The following is a 25,036-nucleotide window of genomic DNA, read 5'->3' on the forward strand; positions in this document are numbered from 1 at the left end:
CAAATTATGTATTGTAATTTTCCTCACAGTTCTTGTTGATAAAGACATTAATCTTTTTTCCTTGAATGTTCCCTTTAATGTACATAATCCATAACATGAGATCATGTTACCTTTATACGAGAATCTCCCTTCCTTCACTTTCAATTTCAAATTGCTCCATTTTATATTTTATAAAAGGCTAAAATAAACATCCCTTCCCCTTTATTAACTTCTTTTTTTAAATAACCTTATTTTTAATTAATTCAAAAAAACTATTTTTATAAATTTAAATTTTCTCTTGAATTAAAATGATATATATATATATTACATTTATATATTCTATTCATAAAATATTAAAATAATTTTTTTTTGGTTAAAACACCATTAAGTAACCTTTCTTGTATATTCCATTCATTAAATATTGAAACGACACGACTATTTTTTTTTTTTTTAAATGACCATTAAGTAATCTTTCTTAATGGTCACTTCAACTTGATTAGATACATATAATTAAATTAAAACAATCTTAAAAAAATAATGGTCACTTCAACTTGATTAGATGCATATAACCAAATTAAAACAATCTTAAAAGAATAAATTCTGACTTGAGTTAAAAGCATATTAACTTTATATAATATTTTTTTTCACGATCTATAGCTAATATTAATGAATATTAATGGTCACTTCAACTTGATTAGATGCATATAACCAAATTAAAACAATCTTAAAAAGAATAAATTCTGACTTTTGAGTTAAAAACATATTAACTTACTTATAATATATTTTTTCACTGTCTATAACTAATGTATATTTTAATTGTAATTTATCTTGGGTGAGACATATCCACCGTCCAATAAGCCTAACGAACCGAACCACAAAATGCACACATAAACTGGACAATGAATAGTGGTGTCCAGACGTATTAATTGGCTTTGTCTTTCATCATACAACAATCCATACAACGACAATTTTATGAATGGTACAACTATGCAGTGATCCACATGGTAACGAGGAGATGGCAGCGAGACAACACATAATGGCAATGGCGTGTGTGCATATTCAATTTTATTTTTTCTAATATAACTTTGAATTTATTTTTTCCTTTTGATTATAATATATCTGCTCTCTTATCATCTCCTTTTTTTAATCTTCTTTCTTTTCCCCGTCAATGGTAAAGGGCTAGGTTTTTTTTGGTAAATTAATATTTTCCATGACTAAGGGCTTGAGTGTCAACAAGATTTGCAAGATGGAGAAACTCCAAAAAAAAAATGTATGGCTACAACAATGAAACTTTGACAAAGGGTCCTTGGTAAATTAATATTTTCAATGACCAAGGGCTTGAATGTCAACAAGATTTCCAAGATGGAGAAACTCCAAAAAAATTGTATGGCTACAACAATGAAACTTTGACGAAGGGTCAAGGTTTCTTTTGGTAAATTAATATTTTCAATGACCAAGGGCTTGAGTGTCAACAAGATTTGCAAGCTGGAGAAACTCCAAAAAAAATTGTATGGCTACAACAATGAAACTTTGACCAAGGGTCAATGTCGAAAGGCTGGGAATGCAAGATTTGCAAGCTGGAGAAACTCCAAAAAAAATTGTATGGCTACAACAATGAAACTTTGACCAAGGGTCAATGTCGAAAGGCCGGGAATGGAGAATGAGGCTCTGATACCAAATGACATGAACTTTGTTCGTATCAGGTACTAGAGATTAGGTAAGAACTTTACTGAGCACAAAAGTAAGTCATGTCCAGTGCCTACTTCTTTATCAATAATGTCAACCCTACCTTTAGTGTTAATACATTTAATATACATCCTAAACACTCCATCATTATTCAAACACACTTCTATCCATCCTAAACCCCAAACACCCCATTGTTATTCAAGTGTGTTAATATATTTAATATGCATCCTAAACCCTAAACACTCCGTGCGTTATATGCATTTCTATCCATCTTAAACCCCAAACACTCCATCGTTATTCAATGAAGTTCCTAGCCATGCACTATACCATTTACTATTTTGTTCTCTGACCTTTTATTGATACGAATGAGAACTCATTCAATTGCATTGGCAATTCTCTACATTCAATTTGACATTTGTGGTGCTGCATTGGCTTTCTTAGGGTGTTGGAGAGAAATATATCGTATTCTTCGAGGATTAATATAGCGATTTTAAATAAAGCTGATTGTGTTTGGGTTTTAGAGGTCTTCTGGGGTTGAATTTCTTCTCCTTGTACCAGTTATCATGTTATCGTGAACAGTTTCATAGTTCCATCGCGAATTTTTAGTTCAATTAACGATTGAATTATTCAGGAGTACCACATTGCACATTGTATTCTAAAATTTGGGGGAATATCAACATGTACAGATAGGTGTCTCCACGCACTGGCATCCCAACATACAGAAGACTTCGTGTATCATTGATATATGGTACGTGAGTGACATACAAGACCTTTCCATAATTAATATTATTTAAGGGCATTACAATGGAGAACCACAAAGCACTGAAAGATGCACCAGAGTTTGGAGAAAAGATTACAAAAATCCTGTAGAGCACGATAGAGCTTCCAATGTTTGTCTCGGAATTAATTAGGCTTTTTTACTCTTCAACTACACACTTTCTTTTGGTTTGTTTTTCCTTTTCCTGTGAATCTTCTTTATTGTGCAAAAGTTAATAGTAGCAATGAAGGGATACAAAAAAGTGGTTGTGAAAATAATGGTCCACTTGGGGGTGACCAAATGATCAAATCTAGAAAATAATTTAGGTTTAAAGATGAGGCCGATCCTCAACCTGAAAATTAATAGCAATTTTCAAGCCATTTTAATACCTCATCAACTTTTCCATTTTCATGCTGAAGGAAGCGATTCAAAATTTTCCTCATAGGAATCCTCTTAAATTTTTGACAAGGAAAAAGTTACTATGAGAATAATGGTCCATCTTGGGTGAACAAATAATCAATCTAGCAAATAATTGAAGACTAAAGATGAAGCTGGTCCTCAAACCAGAAAATTACATCAATGTTGAAGCAAGCAACTTGTCCATTTTCATGCAAAAAGGAAACGATTCAAAATTTTCCATATCGGAATTCTCTTACATTTTTTACAATCTGAAAATTGCTTCTATTATGTCATCAAGAAGTCAATTGTACCTATCAGCTATTAACAGCAGAATCAGAACCCAAATCCTGAAAATTTAGAGATGTAATACAATAATAAATATCCGCTTGGCCTCAAATGCTCTTCACAGGAGTTTCTGATCATCAGAAACCTTGCTCTGAGGGATAAACTGCAGGCTTTCAACCAATCTCAAAACTTCAAAAGAAGCTGGGGTCTCCCAGATAATAACCACAATTGGAGATGTGGCAATAGCTTAGCTGCTATGCCCAAGTTTAAATTCATCCTTGCCTTGCTTTGCTTTCAGAGATTGAACCTTAATAACTCCATTGAGTTGAACTGCTGAGACTCAAGTCCTATATTCAAATATTAATCAATAAATGAGCCTCTCAAACCAGCTTACCATGAACAAAATTGATTTCCCTTTTCTTGACATATTCCATCAGATGATTTCTCAATCAATCAACAAGAACTTTCTCAACCAAGTTTGCTGTTAACGAACTCCATTGCCTTTATCTTCACATTTTCAATCCGTGATTCCTCACCTTGAGATATCTCATAATCAAGGTACTTCTTGAAGAGAAACTGTAAAAAACATCAAAATGCCATGGATTTGAATTCTTTTCTACAGAAAAATGCAAACCAGAAAACAAAAGCAAATTCTGCACAGAATATGACCCACCATATTGGTTTCAGTACCATAAATATGCCAAATACATTACCTTCATTTTCTTAGGAGGCAAGTCCAGACAAGTGACCCTTTCAAAAAGGGATCGAATGACAGATGCATCTCCTCTGCAAATTTCCTACATCACATAAGAAAAAGTACAGTTATATACCAAATAATGGCAACTTGCAACGAAGAAGAATTTGTGTAAACAACTAAACAGCCTCATCGAACAATAAATTCACATTGGGTAACCAGCTGCAACTATGCATCTCAAACTGAATTTATGAAATATATCCTCAAGAAATTAATTTTCCTAATATGAAAAAACATGTTGCACCTTACACACTACCTGGTCAAGATACACGCTCCATAGATCTGTTCTCTTAGGGTAATTCCTTAACACTCCTTCAAACAGAAATCGTGCTCTTTCAGCTGAACCAATTTTAAATTCATGAACTGCAGCCCGTGAAATGAACTTAATGTGCTTATGACGTGGAAGACTAACTAATGCACGCTTCAAAACCATTTCAGCCGCATCACTTCCTTGCTTCAACAGGTTTTGCAGATTCCTCAGCCACACCTGGGATCACAAAATTCAAGGTTCAGTAACATACACAGAATCCAAACTGGAATAAATAGCCCACCATTCATTGCACCACCAAAAAAATTTAAGAAAAAACAAACTTTATTCGGAAATAGAAAAATGGAAGAACACAATGTAAAACTCCAAGGCACAGTTCCAAATACCTTGGCAGACGTTTTGAATTTTTTGGTCATGGCTTTAAGTAGTTGATCAGCCATTTCTTGCTGTCCAGTCCTTTCATACATTCCCAGTAGAGCAAGGTGAACCCTTTTGGGGTCACAATACTGTAGTGCTCTCTGGAAGACTTTTAGAACAGCCTCCTATAATGAATCACCGAATAGTTAGATCCAATGGAAGATTACTTTTACAACAATAAAAGAATGCATGCTTCCTAGTTACAAAAAGAAATGAGTTGAAAATCAGAGCGCACATTTGGTGGAATGCCATAAACATTTTCAAGATTAAAAAGGGCCACCCAAACATTTAGCTTTTCTTCTTCCTCCCTGAAATTTATTGTTTGCAAAGCCCTGCCATACAAATAGCATTTCCAATCATTTTATGCTGTTTTTGAAATGTTTATATTCTCAAAGAGGGTAAATTGTTTCTAGTGACCATTTCTAATTTACCTTTCAGCAACTGCACGTGCCTTCTCAACGTCTGCAATGGATAACAGGAAAGCCATGTACTTGATCCAAACAAAGCTACTATTTGGAGATGCCCGCACCAACTGCTCATATCCATCAACACTATCTGGTGCTTGGCCACCTTCCAGACGTTTTTGTTCAGCAGCTCTGATCTCTAGCTCCCTGAGCACAGGCACATTTGAGAAACATCATGCATATGAAATTTCATTTCAAATTCAAATACCATTTTCATTTGAAAAATGTGGCTTTGCACAAACCATCATCCCACCTCTTTTCTTTAAGCTTTTTCTTTGCTCGCTTGGTCAACTTTTTGTCATCCTTGCTTCCTATTCCAGAAGGCTCATCATCAAGATGCTTTCTCATGTCAACAACTGCACCCCCAGACACATCTGCCTCTGTATCAAAGTTAACTTCCAGGGGAGGTACAGAATCCCTTGATTCAAATTCTCTTGCTAGTCCCGGGAAATTCAAAATGTCAACTGTCAAATTCTTAGTTTCACCCCCATCATTTTCTTTGGATAAAACCTGCATTTTATTGCATGTGAACACGACAATGCTACTGTTAGTGTGAAAATTGGTGCCACCATATAGCCTGTGAATAAGATTTTAAATGCATGGATGGGTTGTGTAAACAGCAAAACTCACAAAAAAACGGCATCACTGAGATGTCTGAAAATTCAGGGAGATGAGTTGTGGAGAAGCTTTTGTAAATGCAACCAAGTTTGATTGCTACAGTCAAGTGTGCTTGAGAGTCTCTAAGGATGGGAGAGCTCTGAATGACGTCATAAGCATTGCAGATAGGATTTACAAGTCAAAACAGTCATGCAGATAATTTAAATTTTAAATCGATATTAGCTAATCTGAGATGACATCACAAGCATTGCAGATAGGATTTACAAGTCAGAACAGTCATGCAGATAATGTAAATTTTAAATCAATATTAGCTAATCTGACGAAGCAGATTTGCAAGTAATGACATCTTAGGACATGCAGAAGGGAACCCAAGCATGATGAGTACGTAAGACACAATCAGAGACACCCAAAACAGGCTGCATATTGACCAAAAATATTCACTATTGAGAGTGATGTGACTCCAAACAGGTATGCAGTTAGGCTGAAAATCTAAATATTCAAAGGTTTGGAAAAATTAAATGCTGTGATTGGAGGACACAACGACAGTGAACACAGAACATCTAAAGTGGGTAGTTAGCTGTGCCCATGCAAGGGAAAATCAAGCCAATCACTGAAAGTACTAATTTTGAAACGATGATGAGTAGATTATGCACTTAGAACAAGCTAAATAGGTAGCTGAAAAGTTCAAAGCTTCAATCAAAACAGCCAATTGAAGTACACTGATCAACAAACACATACCACTAAAAATTCAAACAGAAAGTACACAGATCTGAAACACTCAACACAGCTGTCTTCTATTGCTAATTGAAAGAAGAAAATGCACTGTGATAGCTAAAATAAACTCACTACCAACACAGTGGTCTGTTCTGCATCTACTTTATAGGATAGGGAAAAGAGGGAAAGTACAATGAATCTAGACACACGCAAAATCTTAAGCAGTTGACTGTATCAATCCCTAGCCCTAATCTGATCACCCAGTGCACCCTAGTTGCATAAGATGAGAATGCCAAATAAGTGCACCACAACTAGAAAATGCACTAGAGGATGCAAACATGCATCCCTTCCTTGAGATCTGTGCCCTCCTACTAACAATAGATTGTGCATGATACTAACAAAAGGAAATCTCCAATAGTAGAAAAATTCTATCTAAAACTGGAATTGCTAAATCTGAAATAGCATCTAAGTTCAAATTAAATGAAAGATGGTGCATCCATGCCGAAGCTCTGACTAACAAAAGGAAAGCTATGATAATAGAAAAAAATCTATCTAAAACCGGAATTGCTAAATATGAAACAGCATCTTCACTGGAATTAAATGAAGGTGGCGCATGTTCACTGAAGCAATGCATGCACCCTCTACCAAACAACACTCTATATCATTGTCTCCTGTGCCCTCATTCAACCTGTTCATCACTGCTGTATACAAAGGCTGAAGGTGGCATCTCTGTTGTCCTCTTTTCTGCACCATCTCTGGGATTATTACTAGCTGAGCAACAGGCATAACACAACACTCCCTGTTTGAAAGGAAAGTGTTCTCCACCAAACCTAGTCTCATCTCAAACTTCTCCTTTGCCAAGGGTTTGGTCAAAAATTTAAAAATCTGCAAGTTGCGAATCTGAAGGAATATCCTCTAGGGTCATTGCACCCTTCTGAACTTTGTCCCAAAGGAGATGGTATCAGCTGTCTATGTGCTTGGAGCAATCACAGGACAATGTATTCTCAAAAAGTATGATACAACTCTAATCGTCACAGTATACCACAGTAGGCCCCAAGCTCTGATCAGTCAACACAACTTCTAAAGCCAGAAAACTTCACAACTAGCAGAGTTAGCTGCCATGTATTTTGCCTCTACAAAACTAAGTGCCACTGCTACCTAGTTCCTGCTGAACCAAGGTATCATACTTGAACCCAAACTGAAACAAAACACTGAAGTACTCTTACCTTCCCCTGCATTTCCAGAATCAACAAAACCATTCGGCATCAACTCACCACCTCCTACATATCTCAGGCTATAATAAACTGTGCCCCTTAGGTCACCAAGCGGATCCTTTGCAACAACACAGTGAATCTGCCTCAGCTAAACCATATAGTGGCTCAAGGAATATATATAAGGGAACCTACCCACTCCCTGTACATCAATGTGTAATTCAGATTTGGTATCACTGGAGAAGTGTAGGCTTACACTCCATCTAGAATCCCTTCAAAATTCTCAGCTGCATACTTACCCTAACTGAAGAAGACCTCACCCAGACTATGCCAAATCTCTACAGCCAAAAATTAGTGTATAAGATTGATGCCCTTCATGTTGAACTTGCACACAACATCTGTCTTGCACTATGCTATGATCTTTTCTAAACTACTTCTAACTATCAAAACATCTACATACAGGACTAAAACAAACAGATCAGATTAATCAAATAAATGATAAAGATTGGGATCTGTTGCAATATTAGTAGAGTACTCATCGATCCTTGAGTACCAGGCATGGATTGCCTTCTTGAGCCCATAAAGGGCCTTATCAATATGCATAAATGGGTCACACGCCCATGCACCTCAAAACCTCTAGTTTGATTTGTGTAAACCTCCTCCTCAATCAGTCCATCCACCAATGCAGCCTTAACATATATCTACTATAGATGGGTCCCACATCTGATATAGATGGGTCACACGTCCATGCACCTCAAAACCTCTAAGTTTGATTTATGTAAACCTCCTGCTCAACCAGTCCATTCAAAGATGCAGCCTTAACATTCAATCTGCATACATGGGTCACATGCCCATGCACATACATCTGATATAGAGACCAACCAATAACTGATGCTAAGAATATGATAGTCTTTTGGAAGTACACCTGATGTCTGCAGCAAAGGTCTCCTCATAGTCAACTCCTCCTATCTTGAGGAATGCTTTCGCTCTGAACCAAGCCTTGTACTTCTCAACACTGCTGAGCCTTGTATTTCTCAACAATGCCATCAGTTGCATGCTTCGCCTGGTAAATGCCCTTGGAGTCAATCATTGACTTCCTTTCTGGTTGTCGCACAATCTCTCCACAAATTAGTTGTCATGATGGACTTAATTCCTCCACCAGGGCATCTCACCACACCTCACCGAATTGGCTCCCCATAACCAGAAGGCTTTGCATCAATAATGAAAGACATCAGTGCCCTATAATTAGGAAACAGCTTAGGAGGATAACTCACCCAAAAAGAGTTTTGAGCATCTACCTCCTGCAATGTCTAGATAAGCCACCTAGCCATCCTTGCTGAATGGAAGATACTATAGCATTGATTCCACCTCTGAAACCTTTGCTGACCTGATCCTGACATTTCTAATCTCCATGGATCAACCTTTTGGACATCAAGTGTTTCTGCCTCCCCGACCTCTGCTGGGGATCCTAAGACTTGAGGATCATGCCTGCTCATCAAAATTTGTGTCTTGGCTCATTATTATCTTCTGACATAACGAAATGTAGAGTCTATAAGCCTTCAAATCAATATCATCAAACACAACCTTCAAACTAGAGTGTTCAAGCTTAGTTCTTTTCTCCTGGGAGATATGAATATAAACAAGACACTCGGAAACACGAAGGTGTGATACATAGCGTTTCTCACCAATGAAAGCTTTCTCCAGTATCTTGTCCTTCAACACACTATGAGGACACTTAAGCAGGATATAGACTTGTCTTACAATAAACACATGCCCAATGGAACGTCAGCGGATCTAAGCCATGCACCATAATTTTAACTTTTGGATGTCTCCACAATAAGCCTATTCATTCCTTCAGTAACCCAATTTTGCTACAGGAGTAAACTTTTGTCAACTCCCTCTTGATCCTTGCTTCTCTACAAAAAGAATCAAACTCTTGCAATATACTCTCCTTCATTGTCATGTTTTAATGCCATGCTTTTAATATCTGTTTGGTTGTCCACGAGAGCATTGAACTCTTAGAACCTACTAGAGACCTCATCCTTGGTCTTCATAAAATAGATCCAAGTTTTCCAAGAAGAGCTATCAACAAAAGAAACATAATAGATGATACCAACAAACCTAATGACATGAGTCAACATCCATCTTATCTATCAATCCAAAATCCCTCTCAAACTACGTTCACTACTTGGGAAACCAATCTTGGGCACATGCCTTGCAAACTCTTGTTATCTATACCTTAAAATCCAACAGCCCCAACACCATGCCTTTCGAAGGGGCAGGCCTCCACAATGCAAGTGGCTTATTCCTTTGTGCCAAAGCTCACACAAATTGTCACTGCTATGCATTAAAGCTCCATGCTTCATAGGATTTGCAAGCAACCTATAAAGCCCATCCTCACACACTCTTCTTGCCAAAACTTGACCAAAATCCAGGCTGTGTTTTTCAACGATCACTTGATCAGAAAATTCAACCATACACTATATCTGTGAGACAAGAAATTGAAAGAAGACTCTCAATTAAAACTGGAACATACAAAACCTCTTGTAACTCAATGAACCTCTACTGTGGGGATGAAGAATGTGTAAAACCCATCCCATTCACTAAAAACTTAGCATCATCAACAAGCTCCACCTACATGCCAGAATATCCTACATAAAGATCATATCCAGGACAATGATGGGTGCCTCTTACACCACGTCTGATCTCTATGTTGCTATTCCTTAATGATGCACTACTCTTCGCCTCTTCTCGAAAGGGGCTACAAAGATAGATAGATGCTTGGGTACTCTAGCCTTCAACATTTGAGTGTCAACCTAGGTAAAACAAATATGATGATCTTCAATGCATCAAAGGAAACTTTATTAGACTACCATTTCTTCCTTGAGGGAGAGGAGACCCATGTCACTAGCACTTATACTTATTTCGGGGTATAGTTCTCATAGCCTCACTTCAGTCTTTAGCATGCTTATCAATCTTTCATAAACAAAGGGTTGAACCTTAGTTGCTCTTAGAGTAAGTATTTTCGTCATTGTCTTCAGGACATTCTGTCCAAGATATCCGTTATGGAATCCCTTATTCAACCCACAGTCATCTATGGCTTAGAGGTGTGGGAATCATTACCCACCAAAAGTGGGTAACCCCTAGGAGAAAAGATTTCTCCCCTTTGGTCAACCAACATCCCAATGACGATCCTCATCCACATATAGCTTTGCTTCAAAGCTCTCCACCTATGCTCCAGTCAGTTCTCTCCCCATCTAGCATACCTCTTGAAGGAAAGTGGGTCATCTATCAAAATGTACACTAACCATTTCTATATCATGTGCTTTCATTTAATGTTAAGGGAATTATAATATGAATCACAGGTTAAGCTAGATAATTGAACGCTCTTGATTGCACCCTTGTTCCCACACTTCACATGGGAGGTTATTCTTTGCCCATAGTCCAGTGTGACCTCCCATAAGGCCTTTTCTTTCCATTGTTCAAGAGGGGCACAAATAGGAAGCATTGATTGTTGTAGTGTATCCAAGGTAAGCCATACTTGTCATTTTCCATCTATCCCTAATATCCATTTCCATTCTTTAGGTTGATTGTCATTTGTCACTGGTACAAGCACCTTATATCCACATCCTTGAGCTACAGCACGAAAACTTTAACCTAAGAGGTTGATGCAATTGAAATAAAGATAAAAACATATATGGCCACAACTGAAAGAAAATGCAAAATGCAAAAGATGGTCAGCTCTAATAGTAGGCACATGGGAAAAAGCCTAGCCTAAGCTCTACCCCCCTCATTAGCCATCACACAATTCCTAAGCATATCAAGCTCTCACTAAATCAAAGGAACATAATGTGCCAACCTCGATGAGCAATAAACCACTACATCTTTAAATGGTATTGAAAAAGCATAAAGCAAATTGAGCACCCAAGTTATGCAAGAAAGACAAGAAAATTCATTTAAGTAAAAGGCACATTAGAGGGGTGGAAAACACATGCCAAGGAAAGAGGTAACTCAAGCCTCCACTATTGGTCCCTATTATCATCATTATTCTCAAGATATTGGACCTTTTTCACTGGCGCCAAGACAATGGCATCTTCCTCAAAATCTTTCTCATTCCATTTACACATTTATCACATAGACCTATGGATTGAAGGGTCTACCTAGGAATTGTCCCTCCCCTTAGGGTTGGAAGCACCTAATAGGATTTATAGCATATTCGTCCCTAACACAAGTGTGGTAACTTGCTTACAAACCATCAACTAGAAAGACATTTGAAGGCCAGGCTTGTGAGAAGTATTTTTGTGCCCCCAACATTGAATATGGCTCACTATGATACTTTAATGGTTTCTTTACTTGATGATGTCGATCTCACTTGATCTTGAGGGCATGTTTCAGTGGTTCCTCACAAATGCATGGATATCCCTTAAGGGATGGCTTGACACCATTCCAACACATTGAGGAGGACATCTAGCCCAACATGAGATTACTTATGACCTTGCAAGTTGCAGCCTCATCGTTGCTCAAGCAAAGATGAGCTATGTTGGACCTTGAGGAGCATCCACATGGATGTATAGTCCCTTCCACACCATCAGTTGTTGAAATGGTTAATTTTCGTTAAACCTAACACCCAATATATCATTAACCTAACAAAAAGAAAATCTACTGAATAGTACAGCTAGGTTCTTACCTTAACAGATGCAAAAATAAGCAATCTCATAAAAAACACAACAAACAAATTTTGCCCAACAAAGTTTTTCATTAATAATCCAAACTTACATGGGCTCTTGTCCTAGGATAATGGACCAACTAAGAAAATACTGAAAAAAATTAAACCGGATCTGATCCAGCAGATCTGCCCAAGATTGGTGCTCGATCGTCTTTGTAGATCTAGATTTGTAGCCGCTATGCTCTCCCTCGGACCCAGCGCGCTACTCACTGATATGCCTCTCTCAATCTTGTGTTGTTGTCAGTGTTTTAAAAACCGGCCGGTCTGAACCGGTAACCGGTCAAACCGGTCGGTTAGCAAGTCCACCGGGTCAAACTGGCTTAAAAACCCGGTTTGCCTCCTCATGTCACCTTTTTTTTACCCTAACCGGTCCTAACCAACCGGTTTTATCCAAAACCGGCTGGTTTATTGCCAGGGCTACTGTAACCCCCACAAAATGCATTTTTGTGAGTTTTAACGCTGGTTTGAGGGAAATTTGGGGTTGTTTTCCTCCAAAAATAGTCCCTCCAAGAAAAACACGCCTACCCTCTCATTTTCCTGACACATCTCAACCCTAACAATGTTGGAAATTAATGGTAATGTTAAATTCTTGAAGTAAAAGTGACATTTCCTTTAATTTTCATTTTCATCCTTCTACTTAAGTTTTTAACATTACCATGAAATGACTCAGGATGTTTGAGAGTGGTTTCGACCTCGTTGGATTTCATATGTAGAAACTAGAATTTTAGATTTCACTCAAAATTCAGCAGACTTAATGGGTTTTAGGATTTCATGGTTTGGGGGTTTGCAATGTTTCCATTTGATTCTATCATGCGTGAGGGCATGAGATTGGCATGTGATCAAGAGCATGAAGCCCTTTAAGAACCTTGATCGTGGTGACATTGATTGTTGAACTTTGTTGATGTTGGTAGTACTGATTGTTGAACTCCTCTACCATGGCCTTAACAAGAATGCACCCTTCACTGAAAGGAAAACAACTGGTTAGGCATGCTAATATTTTTCTACCACATTATAAGGTCGAGGAGATGAACCCTTCACTCAAACCAAAATCATTGGTTAGGCATGTTAAACCTTTTCAATTTCTATCATGTTATAAGGTTGAGCAATCCAAGTCTAAAGACTTTGAGCTAGATGATGTTCATGTATCTCTTGTTGATGATGTTTATGTATTTCTAGTAGCGTTGAATCAATGATGAGTTTCATGGGTGGCCATGTTGATCAGCGATTTGTAGTTTTGATGTCTATTTTTGCTACTACTAAAGTTGTAGAGGAGTTTTAGATGAGGAGTGATCATGTTGTTATCACTGATATGTAGACTTGTAGTAGTTCAATGACCCCATAGCTTAGAGCAATGTTTTTGAACTCTAGAGGCCATTTAGAGCCTCATTGATTATGTATTTTGTTGCGGATATGTATTGCACTCGATGCCATTTTGATATATTCACCTTTACATGGTATATAGATGAGAAAACCTTGCATATTTTGTTTCTATTGGCTTGGAATCATGGTTTTAAATCTTAAAAATAGTTTTTTCATTAAAAAATTATTATTTAATGTATTTTTTTAAACCGGTTCGTTTAGACCTAACCAATCCCGGTTCGACCGGTTCCTGTTCGAAACCTGGTTCATTAGGTGGACCGGTATGGTCACCAGTTCTGGTTTTTAAAACATTGGTTGTTGTAGTGTCACCGATATGCCTCTTTTGTGTTGTTGTAGTGTATCTTTCTCTTCTCCCTAACCTTGATATCCAAAACGTTGGGTTAAAGAACATCAACAAGTTTTTCCAGATATTTCACAAACATCTCACCTATAATGGACTCTCTTTATTCTACGTTTTCTCCCATTGTTGCAAGCTAATCACAAATCTACCTAATCTTCGTCAGATAACTCATAATTGATTTAGATCTAGTCACTTATGTAGTCTGGAGCATATCTTTCAATATCATCCTCTTATTTATGATATTGCTCTGATTTAACCCTATCAATGCTTCGAACATCTCCTTGGTTGTCTTCTTCTAGGTTAAGTGAGGGATCAAATGATCCTTCACAGCATCCAAAATTTCCCTTTGTGCCTTTATCTCCTTCTTTGCCAAAAGGACCTTCTCCAAAAGATCTAACAGCTTCGGGATCTCGTTCTCAACAATCTCCCAATGATCGTTTTCCTTGGGTACCAAGGTGACCCTAGCCTTCCAAGGTAAGATGTTTAACTCTCCATCTAATCTGTCTCCATACCGAAGACCCACCATAGTCATCTTGACCAGATCTCAACCAAAAAAATTGCCTCGTCCTTTAGGCACCCCTAAAACTAGTTTGTCACCAAAACTTTGACAACTTCAACTTGCTCACAGCTCAACTACTGCATATTAGTTTGTGTAGCTCGAACAAGTGTTCTAGTTTCAGATTGTGTCTAGGAGATTAAGGAACATGTTTTCTTCAATACCCAGACAAAAAAAAAAAAATTTCTCGTGAAAAGGCCCTGATTAGATTTAATACTTAGGGAAATAAGCTTAATTAATCAGTATTAATTGGGGTAAATCAATTTTCCTCTAGACTTCTGGAAAAGTCACTTGATGGGGTTAAGATGATCTTAGCCATCGATAGTGATTAGATCATGGCCATTGATTCATCAATGAAAGAATATAAGAGGAAATCGATGGGCACTTGGAGAACAAATCAGTGAGAGATCAAGACATAGAGTTGGAGTGATAGCAAGGGTGTTGAGGCAGCGCAGGGACATCATCAGCAGGGGTTTCAACAGAGATTGTCGGACAGATTCTTCACAGAAATTTCCAAGGAGAGTTAGAGATCAATTTTTCTGTAGAGAGAGGTTGATTTTCCTGTGGCGCGAGTTGTTCAACAAGGGGTGCAAATTACCCTAGCACGCAGTGTGAATTGCTGAGGGAGAAATTCTAAAGAAAAGATATTTGCACAAGAGAGATCGATTTGCATAGGAGAGATCGATTTGCACAAGAGGATCAATTAGAGCCACTAGAGGTCAAGATTTTCCAGTGGAGGTCGAGTTAATTTTCATAGCCAGTGTGAGTTGCCACGAGGGCCGAGTTTATCTGTCAGGCTGCATGTGTGAGCCAAAACCAGCTTCAGATGGAGGCCGAATTTGTCCTGGTGGGCCGAATAGCTTCCGCGAGCTCAGGGAAACTTGCAAAAGTGATCAGAATTTCCGGAGGTTTTCCATCTTACAACAACTAGTTGTAATATTTTTTACTGAAGATTTTAATAATAAAACCCTCATATGCAGATTGGTTTTCCTTTCAGGGTTTTTTTCTAGGGACATTTGTCCGAAAACACAGGTGTTCGTTATTTGTGTGTGTACATAATTTTCTCAGTTCCTGTGGTTTATTATTTTTTCAGTGAAGTTGTAATTGTGTTTTATTTAGTATTTGACGCAAGGTAATTGCAGTTGACAAATAATCCAAATACATAGCAGAATAATAACCAGTTACTGCAACATACTTTAAATTTCACATCGTACTAGAGCGGATCTAAGGGCAAAAGAAAGATTTGCGCAAAACACATGAAGAGAAAAGTGGGGGTTGAAACCCATTTCAATTTTCTACCCAGATCGAATTCTTCAATTTATTTCTCCAATTTATTTGACTTCGTTGAATTTCTAAATTTTCCAAGGATGGTCATAGCAAGATTGAGAGATCATGACAGGTTGGATGGAGCCTCCAACTTTAGTGTTTGGAAGGCCAAGATGTCGCTCTTATTAGACGAGTATGACCTGAAGGAGTTTGCAGAGAACATTGTTGTCATACCAACAGATCCACAACAGTTGGCTACCTACAAGAAGGAGAATGCCAAAGCGAAGAGAATGATCCTTGATGGAGTCAAGGATCATATTGTTCCACATATCGCAAAAAAAGGGACAGCGAAGGAAATGTGGGATGTCATCATAGAATTGTACTAGGATCCTACAGAAAATAGGAAGTTGATTCTCAAAGAGAGAGTGAGGTCCATCAAGATGCAGAAGGGTGAAGATATAACTTCACATCTCACCAGAGTTTGACTTGCCAGAGATGAGCTTACTGCAATGGGTGATCAGCCTAGTGATGAGGAGGTGATTTGAATAGCACTCAATGGATTTACCAAGGAGTGGGGTGTTTTCGTCTAGGTGATCAATGGGCGAGACAAACTTCCAAATTGGAAACGCGTTCAGAGCAACTCCACTCAGGAAAAACTTAGGCTCAACTTGGTTAGCTGGAGTAGTAGCTACAGAAAGACACTGAGTGTTGAGAGAAAGCAAGAAAAGGGAAAGTGAACAAGGGGTCACATAAGGGACCAAGCTCAAAAGGAGAGAATAAAAAGCACCTATCAAAGGTCAAGTGCTATGGTTGTCAAGAGTTTGGCCATTATGTCAGTGATTGCCCACTGAGGAAGAATAAGTGCAAGAAGCAAGTCACAACTTCAACAAATGCAAATGAACTCTCAAGTAGGATGGATCACGAATTCGCTTTGATCGCTTGCCTGACTAGCTTGACTTCACAGGGTATCTGGTACATAAACAGTGGAGCACCATTCCATATTACAAGAGTTGTGTTGAAAATTGGATGTTCTATGTTGTAACAATCACTTATTACAAAACTTCTTTATGCTACAATATTAGCTAACCAATTTTAGATAGAACATAAATCAAATACACAATAGAAGACAGCCAATAACAGAATGAGACACAGAGAATTTAGGTCCAAATGACCAAGGTAAAACCCACAAAGGGAAAACCCAACCAGATTCTTCTTCTATTAGATATCAATTGTTTAGCAGGGATACAAAGTACAATGAAAGATCAAGAGAATGAGTAAGTCCACCCAAATTTGAACAAATTGTAGCATGAAGATCACTAGTAGCAGCAGCTGATGCAAACACGGAATCAACTTTCAAGTTCTGCTCTTACTCTCCAAGTCTCTCTCTCTCACAATCTTCTTCAAAACTCTCTAACTCTCTCTCTCTCAAGTTCGAATCCTTCTTTCACAATGCACAAGTAGTGAGGAGATGAGATGACATGGGATACATATATAGGAGCAGCAATAAATTATGGTCATAAAGTGTTGATGTAAAATATCTGAATCATAATGAAATGTATTTGTCAAAAGAAAAGAAAATTAAATTTTATTATTATAGAAATTGACTTATTAAATCATGGGTTTCATGCTTGGGTCAATTGTTTTTAGGTCAAAGCCTCCATTGCAAGCTTTTAGGGTTTATGTCAAGTGTCCTTGTCCATGTCATATTGTAAAAGACCCTTCTTGGGATTTATCTGTCAAAGAGATTTATTTTATTGTAAAATAGGTCAATTAGGCCTCCTCCACCAAGTCGGCCAAACTAGGGGGCAGAATCACTATATAAAGACAACAACTCGACCTCATTTGACACACACTGTCAACAAGTTCGATCTGCAACTTTTGGGCAAGAAAAAGGTGTGAAATTCAAGGGACAAGAACGAAGAATATAGCAAAGGAGGACGTCATCATCTTGCAAAAGAAACTGAATTTCTCTCTTATTCCACACGTGCGAAGTTTTGGAGTGTTGTTGTAGGCCGAAATTTTGTAGTTGCTAGGAGGCCGAAATTCTGAAGCTGGGCTGAAATTCTGGTGAAGCTGGGGCCGAAATTTCTGGGTTGATGCTGGACTGTAGTTGTTGGACAAGAAGAGACTATTGAAGGTTGTTATATATTATTGGAAAGTTGACTTGGTGGAGGAGGAAGGTATGTTGGTCTAAGGTCTTGGTCTATCTCATTTGAATTACTAAAGGAGGAGTTATGGACTAGGTTTTCCCATATATAGGGGTTTTAGCCCTGGCTGAGTGCCTATAGCTGGTGCCCTTGATCTTCATGTTTTGATTTTGGTAATTGCTTGATGAACTCTTGGTGTTATAGTGGCAGTTACGAGGATTGATCTTGGGTCTCCCGTAGATTAGGACTGGCAGTTACCGATTCACCATGTGGTTAAAAAAAAATTTGCTTGATGAACTACGATAAAAGAAGAACATAAGAAAGAAAATAAGAACTCAAAGAAATCACAGGTAATTATCAACAAAAGAAAATCTTTTTGCCTTTTTGATTTTCTAACATAAATGAGTAATACGAATGCCTTGAGGAAGAGTAACATATGCCATTTAGGGGAGTATAACTCATGCCATTAAGGAGGCACGCATGCCTTTGTAACTCATGTCATTAAGGAGGGAATGTAACATATGCATTAAAGAGTGCGTAAGAGGAATCTTTTATGACATGCTTTAATGAGTGTGTAAGAGGAATATGCTATGCTTTTAATGAGCAAGTGTTAGAGAGAGGGTAACATATCCATTAAGTGAGAGGGAGAGTAACATATGCATTAATTGAGGGGAGTTAGATATGACATGATTGAGTGACTTGAATTTCTTTTTAATAATAATATAGCAATATCATAAAGAGGATAATAGTAATAATAATAATAATAATAATAATAATAATGATGATTAAGTTGAGATTGAAGTATTAGGATTGATTAATGATAAGTTAAGTGATTTTCCGTCAATTATACTTGATTACCAATTGATGCAAGGTGATTTTCTATTTCTGGAAAGTCGTGCTTGAAATGATAGACAAGACTTTCTATTTTTTGAAAGTCACTCTAGAATTGTTAGAAATGAGATTTTATGCAAGGAAATTCATCCCTTGGCTACCAATTTTCAGAAAGTTAGAGAGTACTTCTCCAGCTATAAGGAGGACACTAGATTCCAGATTAGATGGGGAACAAGTCCAAGTGCAACACAGTTGCCAAAGAGATTGTTCTATTTCAGAGGGAGAACGGCAAGCAGATACCGATCCATCATGTGTTGCATGTGTTGGGCTTGGGGATGAACTTGATCTCCGTATCAGTCCTTCAGGACTATTGACCACTTGTGTCAACTACCCCATGGACTGAGCACACTTCAAAGCAATCAACAAAAAAAATCAGATTTCATCGTCATCTTGCAGATTCTAGACTTCAATTGTAATCCAAATTTTGCATCCTTTGGGCCATTATGTAAAATGATTCTAGTATGTAACACATCTAGGTAGCTTAATATTTTTGCTAGAGAGTTTTTACTCTAGGGAGTTTTTTTTCCTTAGCTCATTATTTGTGTTTTTCAACACATAATCGGTTAAGTTTTTCTCCCATTTATCCTCCAAAGCTAGAGTGAAGCTTGATGGTGAAGTCATAGATAAGTCCTAGTGTATAGAGTCAATATAAATTGTCATACTAGATCATCTCTAAAGTGTCGCAGAACCTAGTTGTGTCTAGAGGTCAATTTTTAATTGTTAAGATTCCCCTTCTAAAATGGGATTTTTATGTAATATTTGATGTAAAGATGTAAAAAGTGTTGTCTATAGACGTTATGAGTATGAGGACTTAAAATTACACCTCAACTCCTAAAATTTCAATTTAGACACACTTTGAGGGTGGAGAAATATGTTGAAACCCCTCTTAAGTCATGGTTTTTATTTTCCGGCAAAAATGAGCAAATAATTAGCTGGAAATTAGTCAAAAAATTAAAATGAGAGAAAATAAAATTCTCTCTAAGTGGAAAAAAAAAAAAACAAAAAAACAAAAAAAAAAAATTGTTCTGGATTTTCCCAAGAAGGAAATAAATTAAAAATTCAAGGAATCTCCATGATTCAAGTAGGAAAAGTCCCACAAGAAATTTGTTGGCCCTGAAGAAATTATTTTTCAAGGAAATCGAATTTTTTGGTCCAAAGAAGTTATTTTGAATGAGAAATTTTTGAGGAAAATATTTTTTGAGGATATTCTAGTGGTCCAAACCACTCCAGGGTCAAGATATGGTCCATCCAGCTCTTCCATCAAGGCCAACAAATATTTTTCCTCTAAATTTGTGCAGTATCATCAAGGGTTCAAATTTGTTGGAAGCATCTAGCCATGGATCAAGTCAAGCTAGTCGTTTTTTCCACTTAGAGGGTTCTAGCTCTCTCATTTTCTATATAAGGAAGCTCTAAGCTCCTCATTTGTAACATGAAAAATTTTCGAGCTCTTGGCTAAGTGAAGCTCTACTGCATTTGTAATATTTTCTCCAGTAATAAAAGAAAGTCTTTGGGGGCAAAGCTATGGTGTTATTCTTCAGTGTTTTATGGTAAAATTGTTTTGATCTATTGTGCTTCATTTCTACTAATGTTATAACTTGTTATTTCCATTTGTCGTTTGGATTTACTAGTGTATAGTTACCTTGCATCATTATCTGAATTGGGAAAACACTTTAGATTGGGCAGATCTAGTGGGTTTTCGGTTAAACCCCTAGACTTCCTTCTCACTATGCCATCCAATTCCGTGGATCTAAAAAATTTTCCGAAAGTGTGTAGAGAATCATTTTATTTGATCAGATATTAGGCACTTGGGGACGTTCTCAGCTTAACTGACCAACTACTCCAGGCATATGAGATAAAGAACCCATACTGGGATTTCTTGAAGACTTATCATTCGGAAATTCAAGGGAGTTTTCTTACCATCTGATCTATAAAAATTTATTTATCTGCAAATTTCTCTTATTCTATTGTTCTTTACTGAATACATCTACTATTAAAGAGCTATTGATTTGCCAATCAAGGAACAGAGTTGTACTCATCTTCCTTTGATTTAGCTATTGTAAATTTGTAAATAAATCTTGTATGTATTCTAACCCTTGTACATAATTTTATTCATCTTGTATATATAGATTTGCAAGTTAATCATAAATTTTTCCATAATTTTTAATTAAAATTTCAGGCCTATTTCCTTGGAAGGTCGTGAGTATTCTGAGACTCTTCATCATCTTTGGCCATAAGATTTGGAGGTCATTCTTCATTATTGCGAGGGCCGTATGCTCTTAAGGGTTTGAAACAATTTATTTGGCGGAAGTTTTCAGTCAAGTTTGAAGAGGATCCATCGACATTAGCCTTGTGAATTTCTTAATATTTCATTATAACTTGAGAAAGGGATCCCATTGTTGTTGCAAGGATCTATCATTTGTAACCCTCCTCAAGGTTTTAAGAGCCCTTCTTTCTGTCTAAAGGGTCTCTCTTTGTAATAATAATAATAAAAGATCTTGTTTCTTGAGGGAGCTTGGGATTCAATCCCATGGTATCCCACCTCCTTATTTAAGAGGGAGGATCTTTTTTTTTTTGTTTTCTTAGCTTAGTTTCATTTCCATTGTTCTTTTTATAGATCTAGCTCCTAATTGTTTCCCTACATCTCATTGAATTAGTTTCATTTTGCATTTTAGATCTAACTTCATTCCTCTAATATCTATTGTGATCTTTGTAGTTATTTGATCTAATTGCATTTGAGTTATTCTTGTCTTAAGCTCACTTGTTTCTTAGATTAAAGTAGTTCCTCTAATTCTCTAATTTCTCTAATTAAATCTAATTAGCAATCTCATTTGCCATCATCTACTTGTGCTACATTATATAATTCTCACTTATTCTATCTGTCATAACATAAGTGAAGAACATTTTGAAGAGTACTTTCTATTTAAGGCATTTGGGTTATTGCTCTAACATCTCAATCTAATTCTCATTGTCTTCATTGGGTAATCTATTCTTACTTCATTGTTATAAGCTGATCTCATTGTGATCTTGTGATCCAAGTGCCTATCATAATCCTGTCATAAGTGAATTAGTGTTTCTCTCTTTGAAGTATATTGTTATAATTGTATCTCATTGAAGTATTGCATAAGCATTTGCATCTGCATGTTAGATCTAGTTTTTGCATCTCTAAAATTTACCTCCAAGCTTAAGCTTGGTTGATAGAAATTTTAGGACAACATTCTCCACCACTCAATTTAAGAAGATTGGCCCTTAAACAACGGTTAAAACAGGTTACCTTGCAGTTCCCTTGTGGCCCATTCCCTTGTAGGAACGGAGACACTTGGGTTGCTAGAAGCCCTGGGTAGGTATCATTAATGAGGCCATAGCCTCCTTCCCCAGCGCTTCATCCAACAACCTTGTTCTAAGACAAGTTTTAACAATTGAGGAGAAGGCATTCATCCTTAGGCTAGGCATATAACTTTAAATCAACCAAGATTCTTGCATTTCACATAGCTTAGTCTTATATCCATTCATCTAACCTTATCTTTATTTTTTCTAACAGTTCAATTGGTGGTTGTAATTGAAATTGTGAGCTAATTATATACTTGCAAGCTTAAATTTATACTCTTGTACTTGTCAATTTCATGCTTAATGTCTTTTGAATACCATTTCATATTTAAGCATTTTTACTTGAAGTACAAGCTTTCTTTTCTTGCAAGTTATATCTCAAATCTTATTGCTTATATTTCTAATCACTGATAATCTCTTATTATTTGTACTAACATTTTTCTAGCAACATTGCCTATCTTGTAACTTGGAAGTATTGTATCGTAACTTGAGCATTATTAATAAGGTATTGATCTCTCATCTTTATATCTTGTTGAATGCCATATTGATTTAATCAAGCATATCTCATTTGCTCATTAACATTTATACATGATAATTTGTTATTAATCTATAATCAAGTTACATTGAGTGGTAATTGCCTTGTCTTAGATCTCCTAGAGCTTGTTGTTCTAACAAGTTTTCCTTTAGTTTTATCCTTAGGGACACCCCCCTTAGCTTACCCAAAAGAGAGATTAAGCGGAGTGAGTAGGGAATAGGTGGTAGCCCCTACTCTGAGTGGTGTGCCTTAAAGACTATACCTTGTGGGGTTGGAAACTTTTCCCACATCTACGTGTACATGTCAGGCGACAACAAGGAAAAAGGGTTTGTACGATGTCATCTTTAGAGGGTGTTAAAATTGGTAACTAGGGCCAAAATTCAACTTTAGACAGCTCATTTGATGGAGATGATGATTGCATTAAATTCCTCTTTCAAGAGGACCAAAATTGTTATAAAGATCACCTAATTTGGACAAGCAAAAGTGTGTTTTTGAATTTATGCCCACACATGCAAATTGATCAGGTCGGTCACATCATCATGTGGACTCATGAAGCCCAATGGACGTATAAATACAAGTGACCTCTCACCTCATTTGGCATCATCATCACTCACACATTTCTTCTCTATCCTTCTCTCATTGGTTCGTACAGCTATGGGGCATTCTTTCCCTCACACACGTGTGGAAAAAGAGGTCAAATTTCTGGACATAATTACAAGGCCGAAAATTTCAGACTTTTCTGTAGTTTGACCAGTGTTGACTTTGACTTTTTGTGCATCCTTTGACTTTGACTTTCTGGGTGAATTTCTATCTCAACATGCCGCATTTTTGGGCACAGAAACCAAGGCAAAAGGAGGACTTTGACATGCATTCACTGTAGGCTTGTTTGACTGTAGATTTTATGACTATTTTGGGTTATCTTTGACCACTACTAGAGGTCGAGTTTGACTACCTTTGACCAAGCTTCAAAGGAGAAATTTGATTGTTGCATTAACCATCTTTGATTTTCTGGTTAGGGCTAGGTTTGGTTGCAGTTGATTGAAGATTTGACAAGGTTGTTTTGACATTGATTTGACAAGTTAATTTTGACTTTTTGTACTCTCTCTCGTTGTTGAACATTTGATTTAATAATAAGAAGAATTGATCAAAGGGTTTTCCACACACTGGGGGTTTTCCCTAGCATCTGCCAAATCTGGTGTCCTCTTCTCTTGGCTTGTCTTCTGCATTTTATTTTATGTTCTATCTACAGTTACTGTCAATGTAATTTATGGTTAATATGATTGCCATTGGAAACTAATTTGGAAATTGTCATTGGGTTGCTTTAAGGTACATTGAAGTAATTGTGCTAAGCATAGAACATAACATTGTTATCTAAATTTAACATGGAATCAGAGCCCATGTGAAGACAAATCCCAAGCGCGAGAGAGAAAAGCAATCACCAACAAAGATTTATTAGACAAGTTTCAATGGCTTCTTCATCTTACTTCAAGACTGAGTACAAGCTCAATGACAAATCTGACTATCATGCATGGAAAATGACTTTGGAGGAGCATGAATTATTGGACTATGTGCAGGGAAAAGTGGTGGAGCCTCCTTCAACTGCATCAGTTGTTGCTAAGACAAAGTATAGAAAAGGATTCCTAGTTTTGATGAATTATTGGCTAGATGCGCTCAAGAGGAGACGAGGATGATGGAGAGAGACAAGCCTTCAAAAGGAAATGAACCTACTGCTTTCTCCACTCATGCAAAGAAGAAAATTAATGTTGGTCGAAGGAGACAAGGTCATGCAAAGAAAAAAATTAATGTTGGTCCATGTAGACAAGGTCAAGGGTACAAGCATGGATTCAAAGAAGGAAGAAAAGGAAGGTGCTTCAATTGTAACAAGTTTAGCCACTATGCTAGAGAGTGTCCTCACAAGAAGAATTCTCCAAGGGATGACGACAACAACTTCAAAAGCAATGGCAATAAAAGGAACAACAAGTTCAACAATAAAGGAGAAAGGAATTCTCTCGTTGCTCGATATGGAAATAGTCAACCTCCCAAAAGATCGAGAAATTCCAGGTATGAGGAAAGTAATGTTGTAGAAAAACAAACGAAGTTTTGTCTTATTTCTGCTCTATCTACTACCTCTCCTCTAGATACTTTGGATCATCGGTTGATTAATAGGGGAGCCTCAAGGCACTTCACTAGATACAAAGAGGCCCTCCCAAATTTGATTGAAAAGAAGACTAATTTGAAGATCATACTTGGAGACAATGCCACCTACCTGGTGAAAGGGATAGGTACTGTCACTCTTCACTTGAATCAAGATCAAACCAT

At 37.2% G+C, this 25,036-nt stretch overlaps 1 protein-coding gene across 1 annotated transcript in view; it reads right to left on the reverse strand.

Moving 5' to 3' along the window:
* Positions 1-3,407: 3,407 nt before the first annotated feature.
* LOC149187397 (RIBOSOMAL RNA PROCESSING 5) overlaps positions 3,408-25,036 on the reverse strand; it is a 63,309-nt gene continuing 41,680 nt past the window's right edge. Inside the window, exons 3-9 of the mRNA XM_089411342.1 lie at positions 5,263-5,519; positions 4,977-5,156; positions 4,781-4,877; positions 4,515-4,670; positions 4,117-4,347; positions 3,820-3,903; positions 3,408-3,682 (exon numbers count right to left, since the gene is read on the reverse strand). Of these exons, the coding sequence (XP_089267468.1) occupies positions 3,575-3,682; positions 3,820-3,903; positions 4,117-4,347; positions 4,515-4,670; positions 4,781-4,877; positions 4,977-5,156; positions 5,263-5,519 (1,113 nt within the window). The 3' untranslated portion in view covers positions 3,408-3,574. The remainder of the gene's footprint in view (positions 3,683-3,819; positions 3,904-4,116; positions 4,348-4,514; positions 4,671-4,780; positions 4,878-4,976; positions 5,157-5,262; positions 5,520-25,036) is intronic.

Source organism: Pinus tabuliformis, chromosome 3_1 (assembly GCF_031772625.1).
Source record: "Pinus tabuliformis cultivar Carrire ecotype Pingquan chromosome 3_1, CPIR1, whole genome shotgun sequence".
NCBI classification, from domain to species: Eukaryota; Viridiplantae; Streptophyta; class Pinopsida; order Pinales; family Pinaceae; genus Pinus; species Pinus tabuliformis.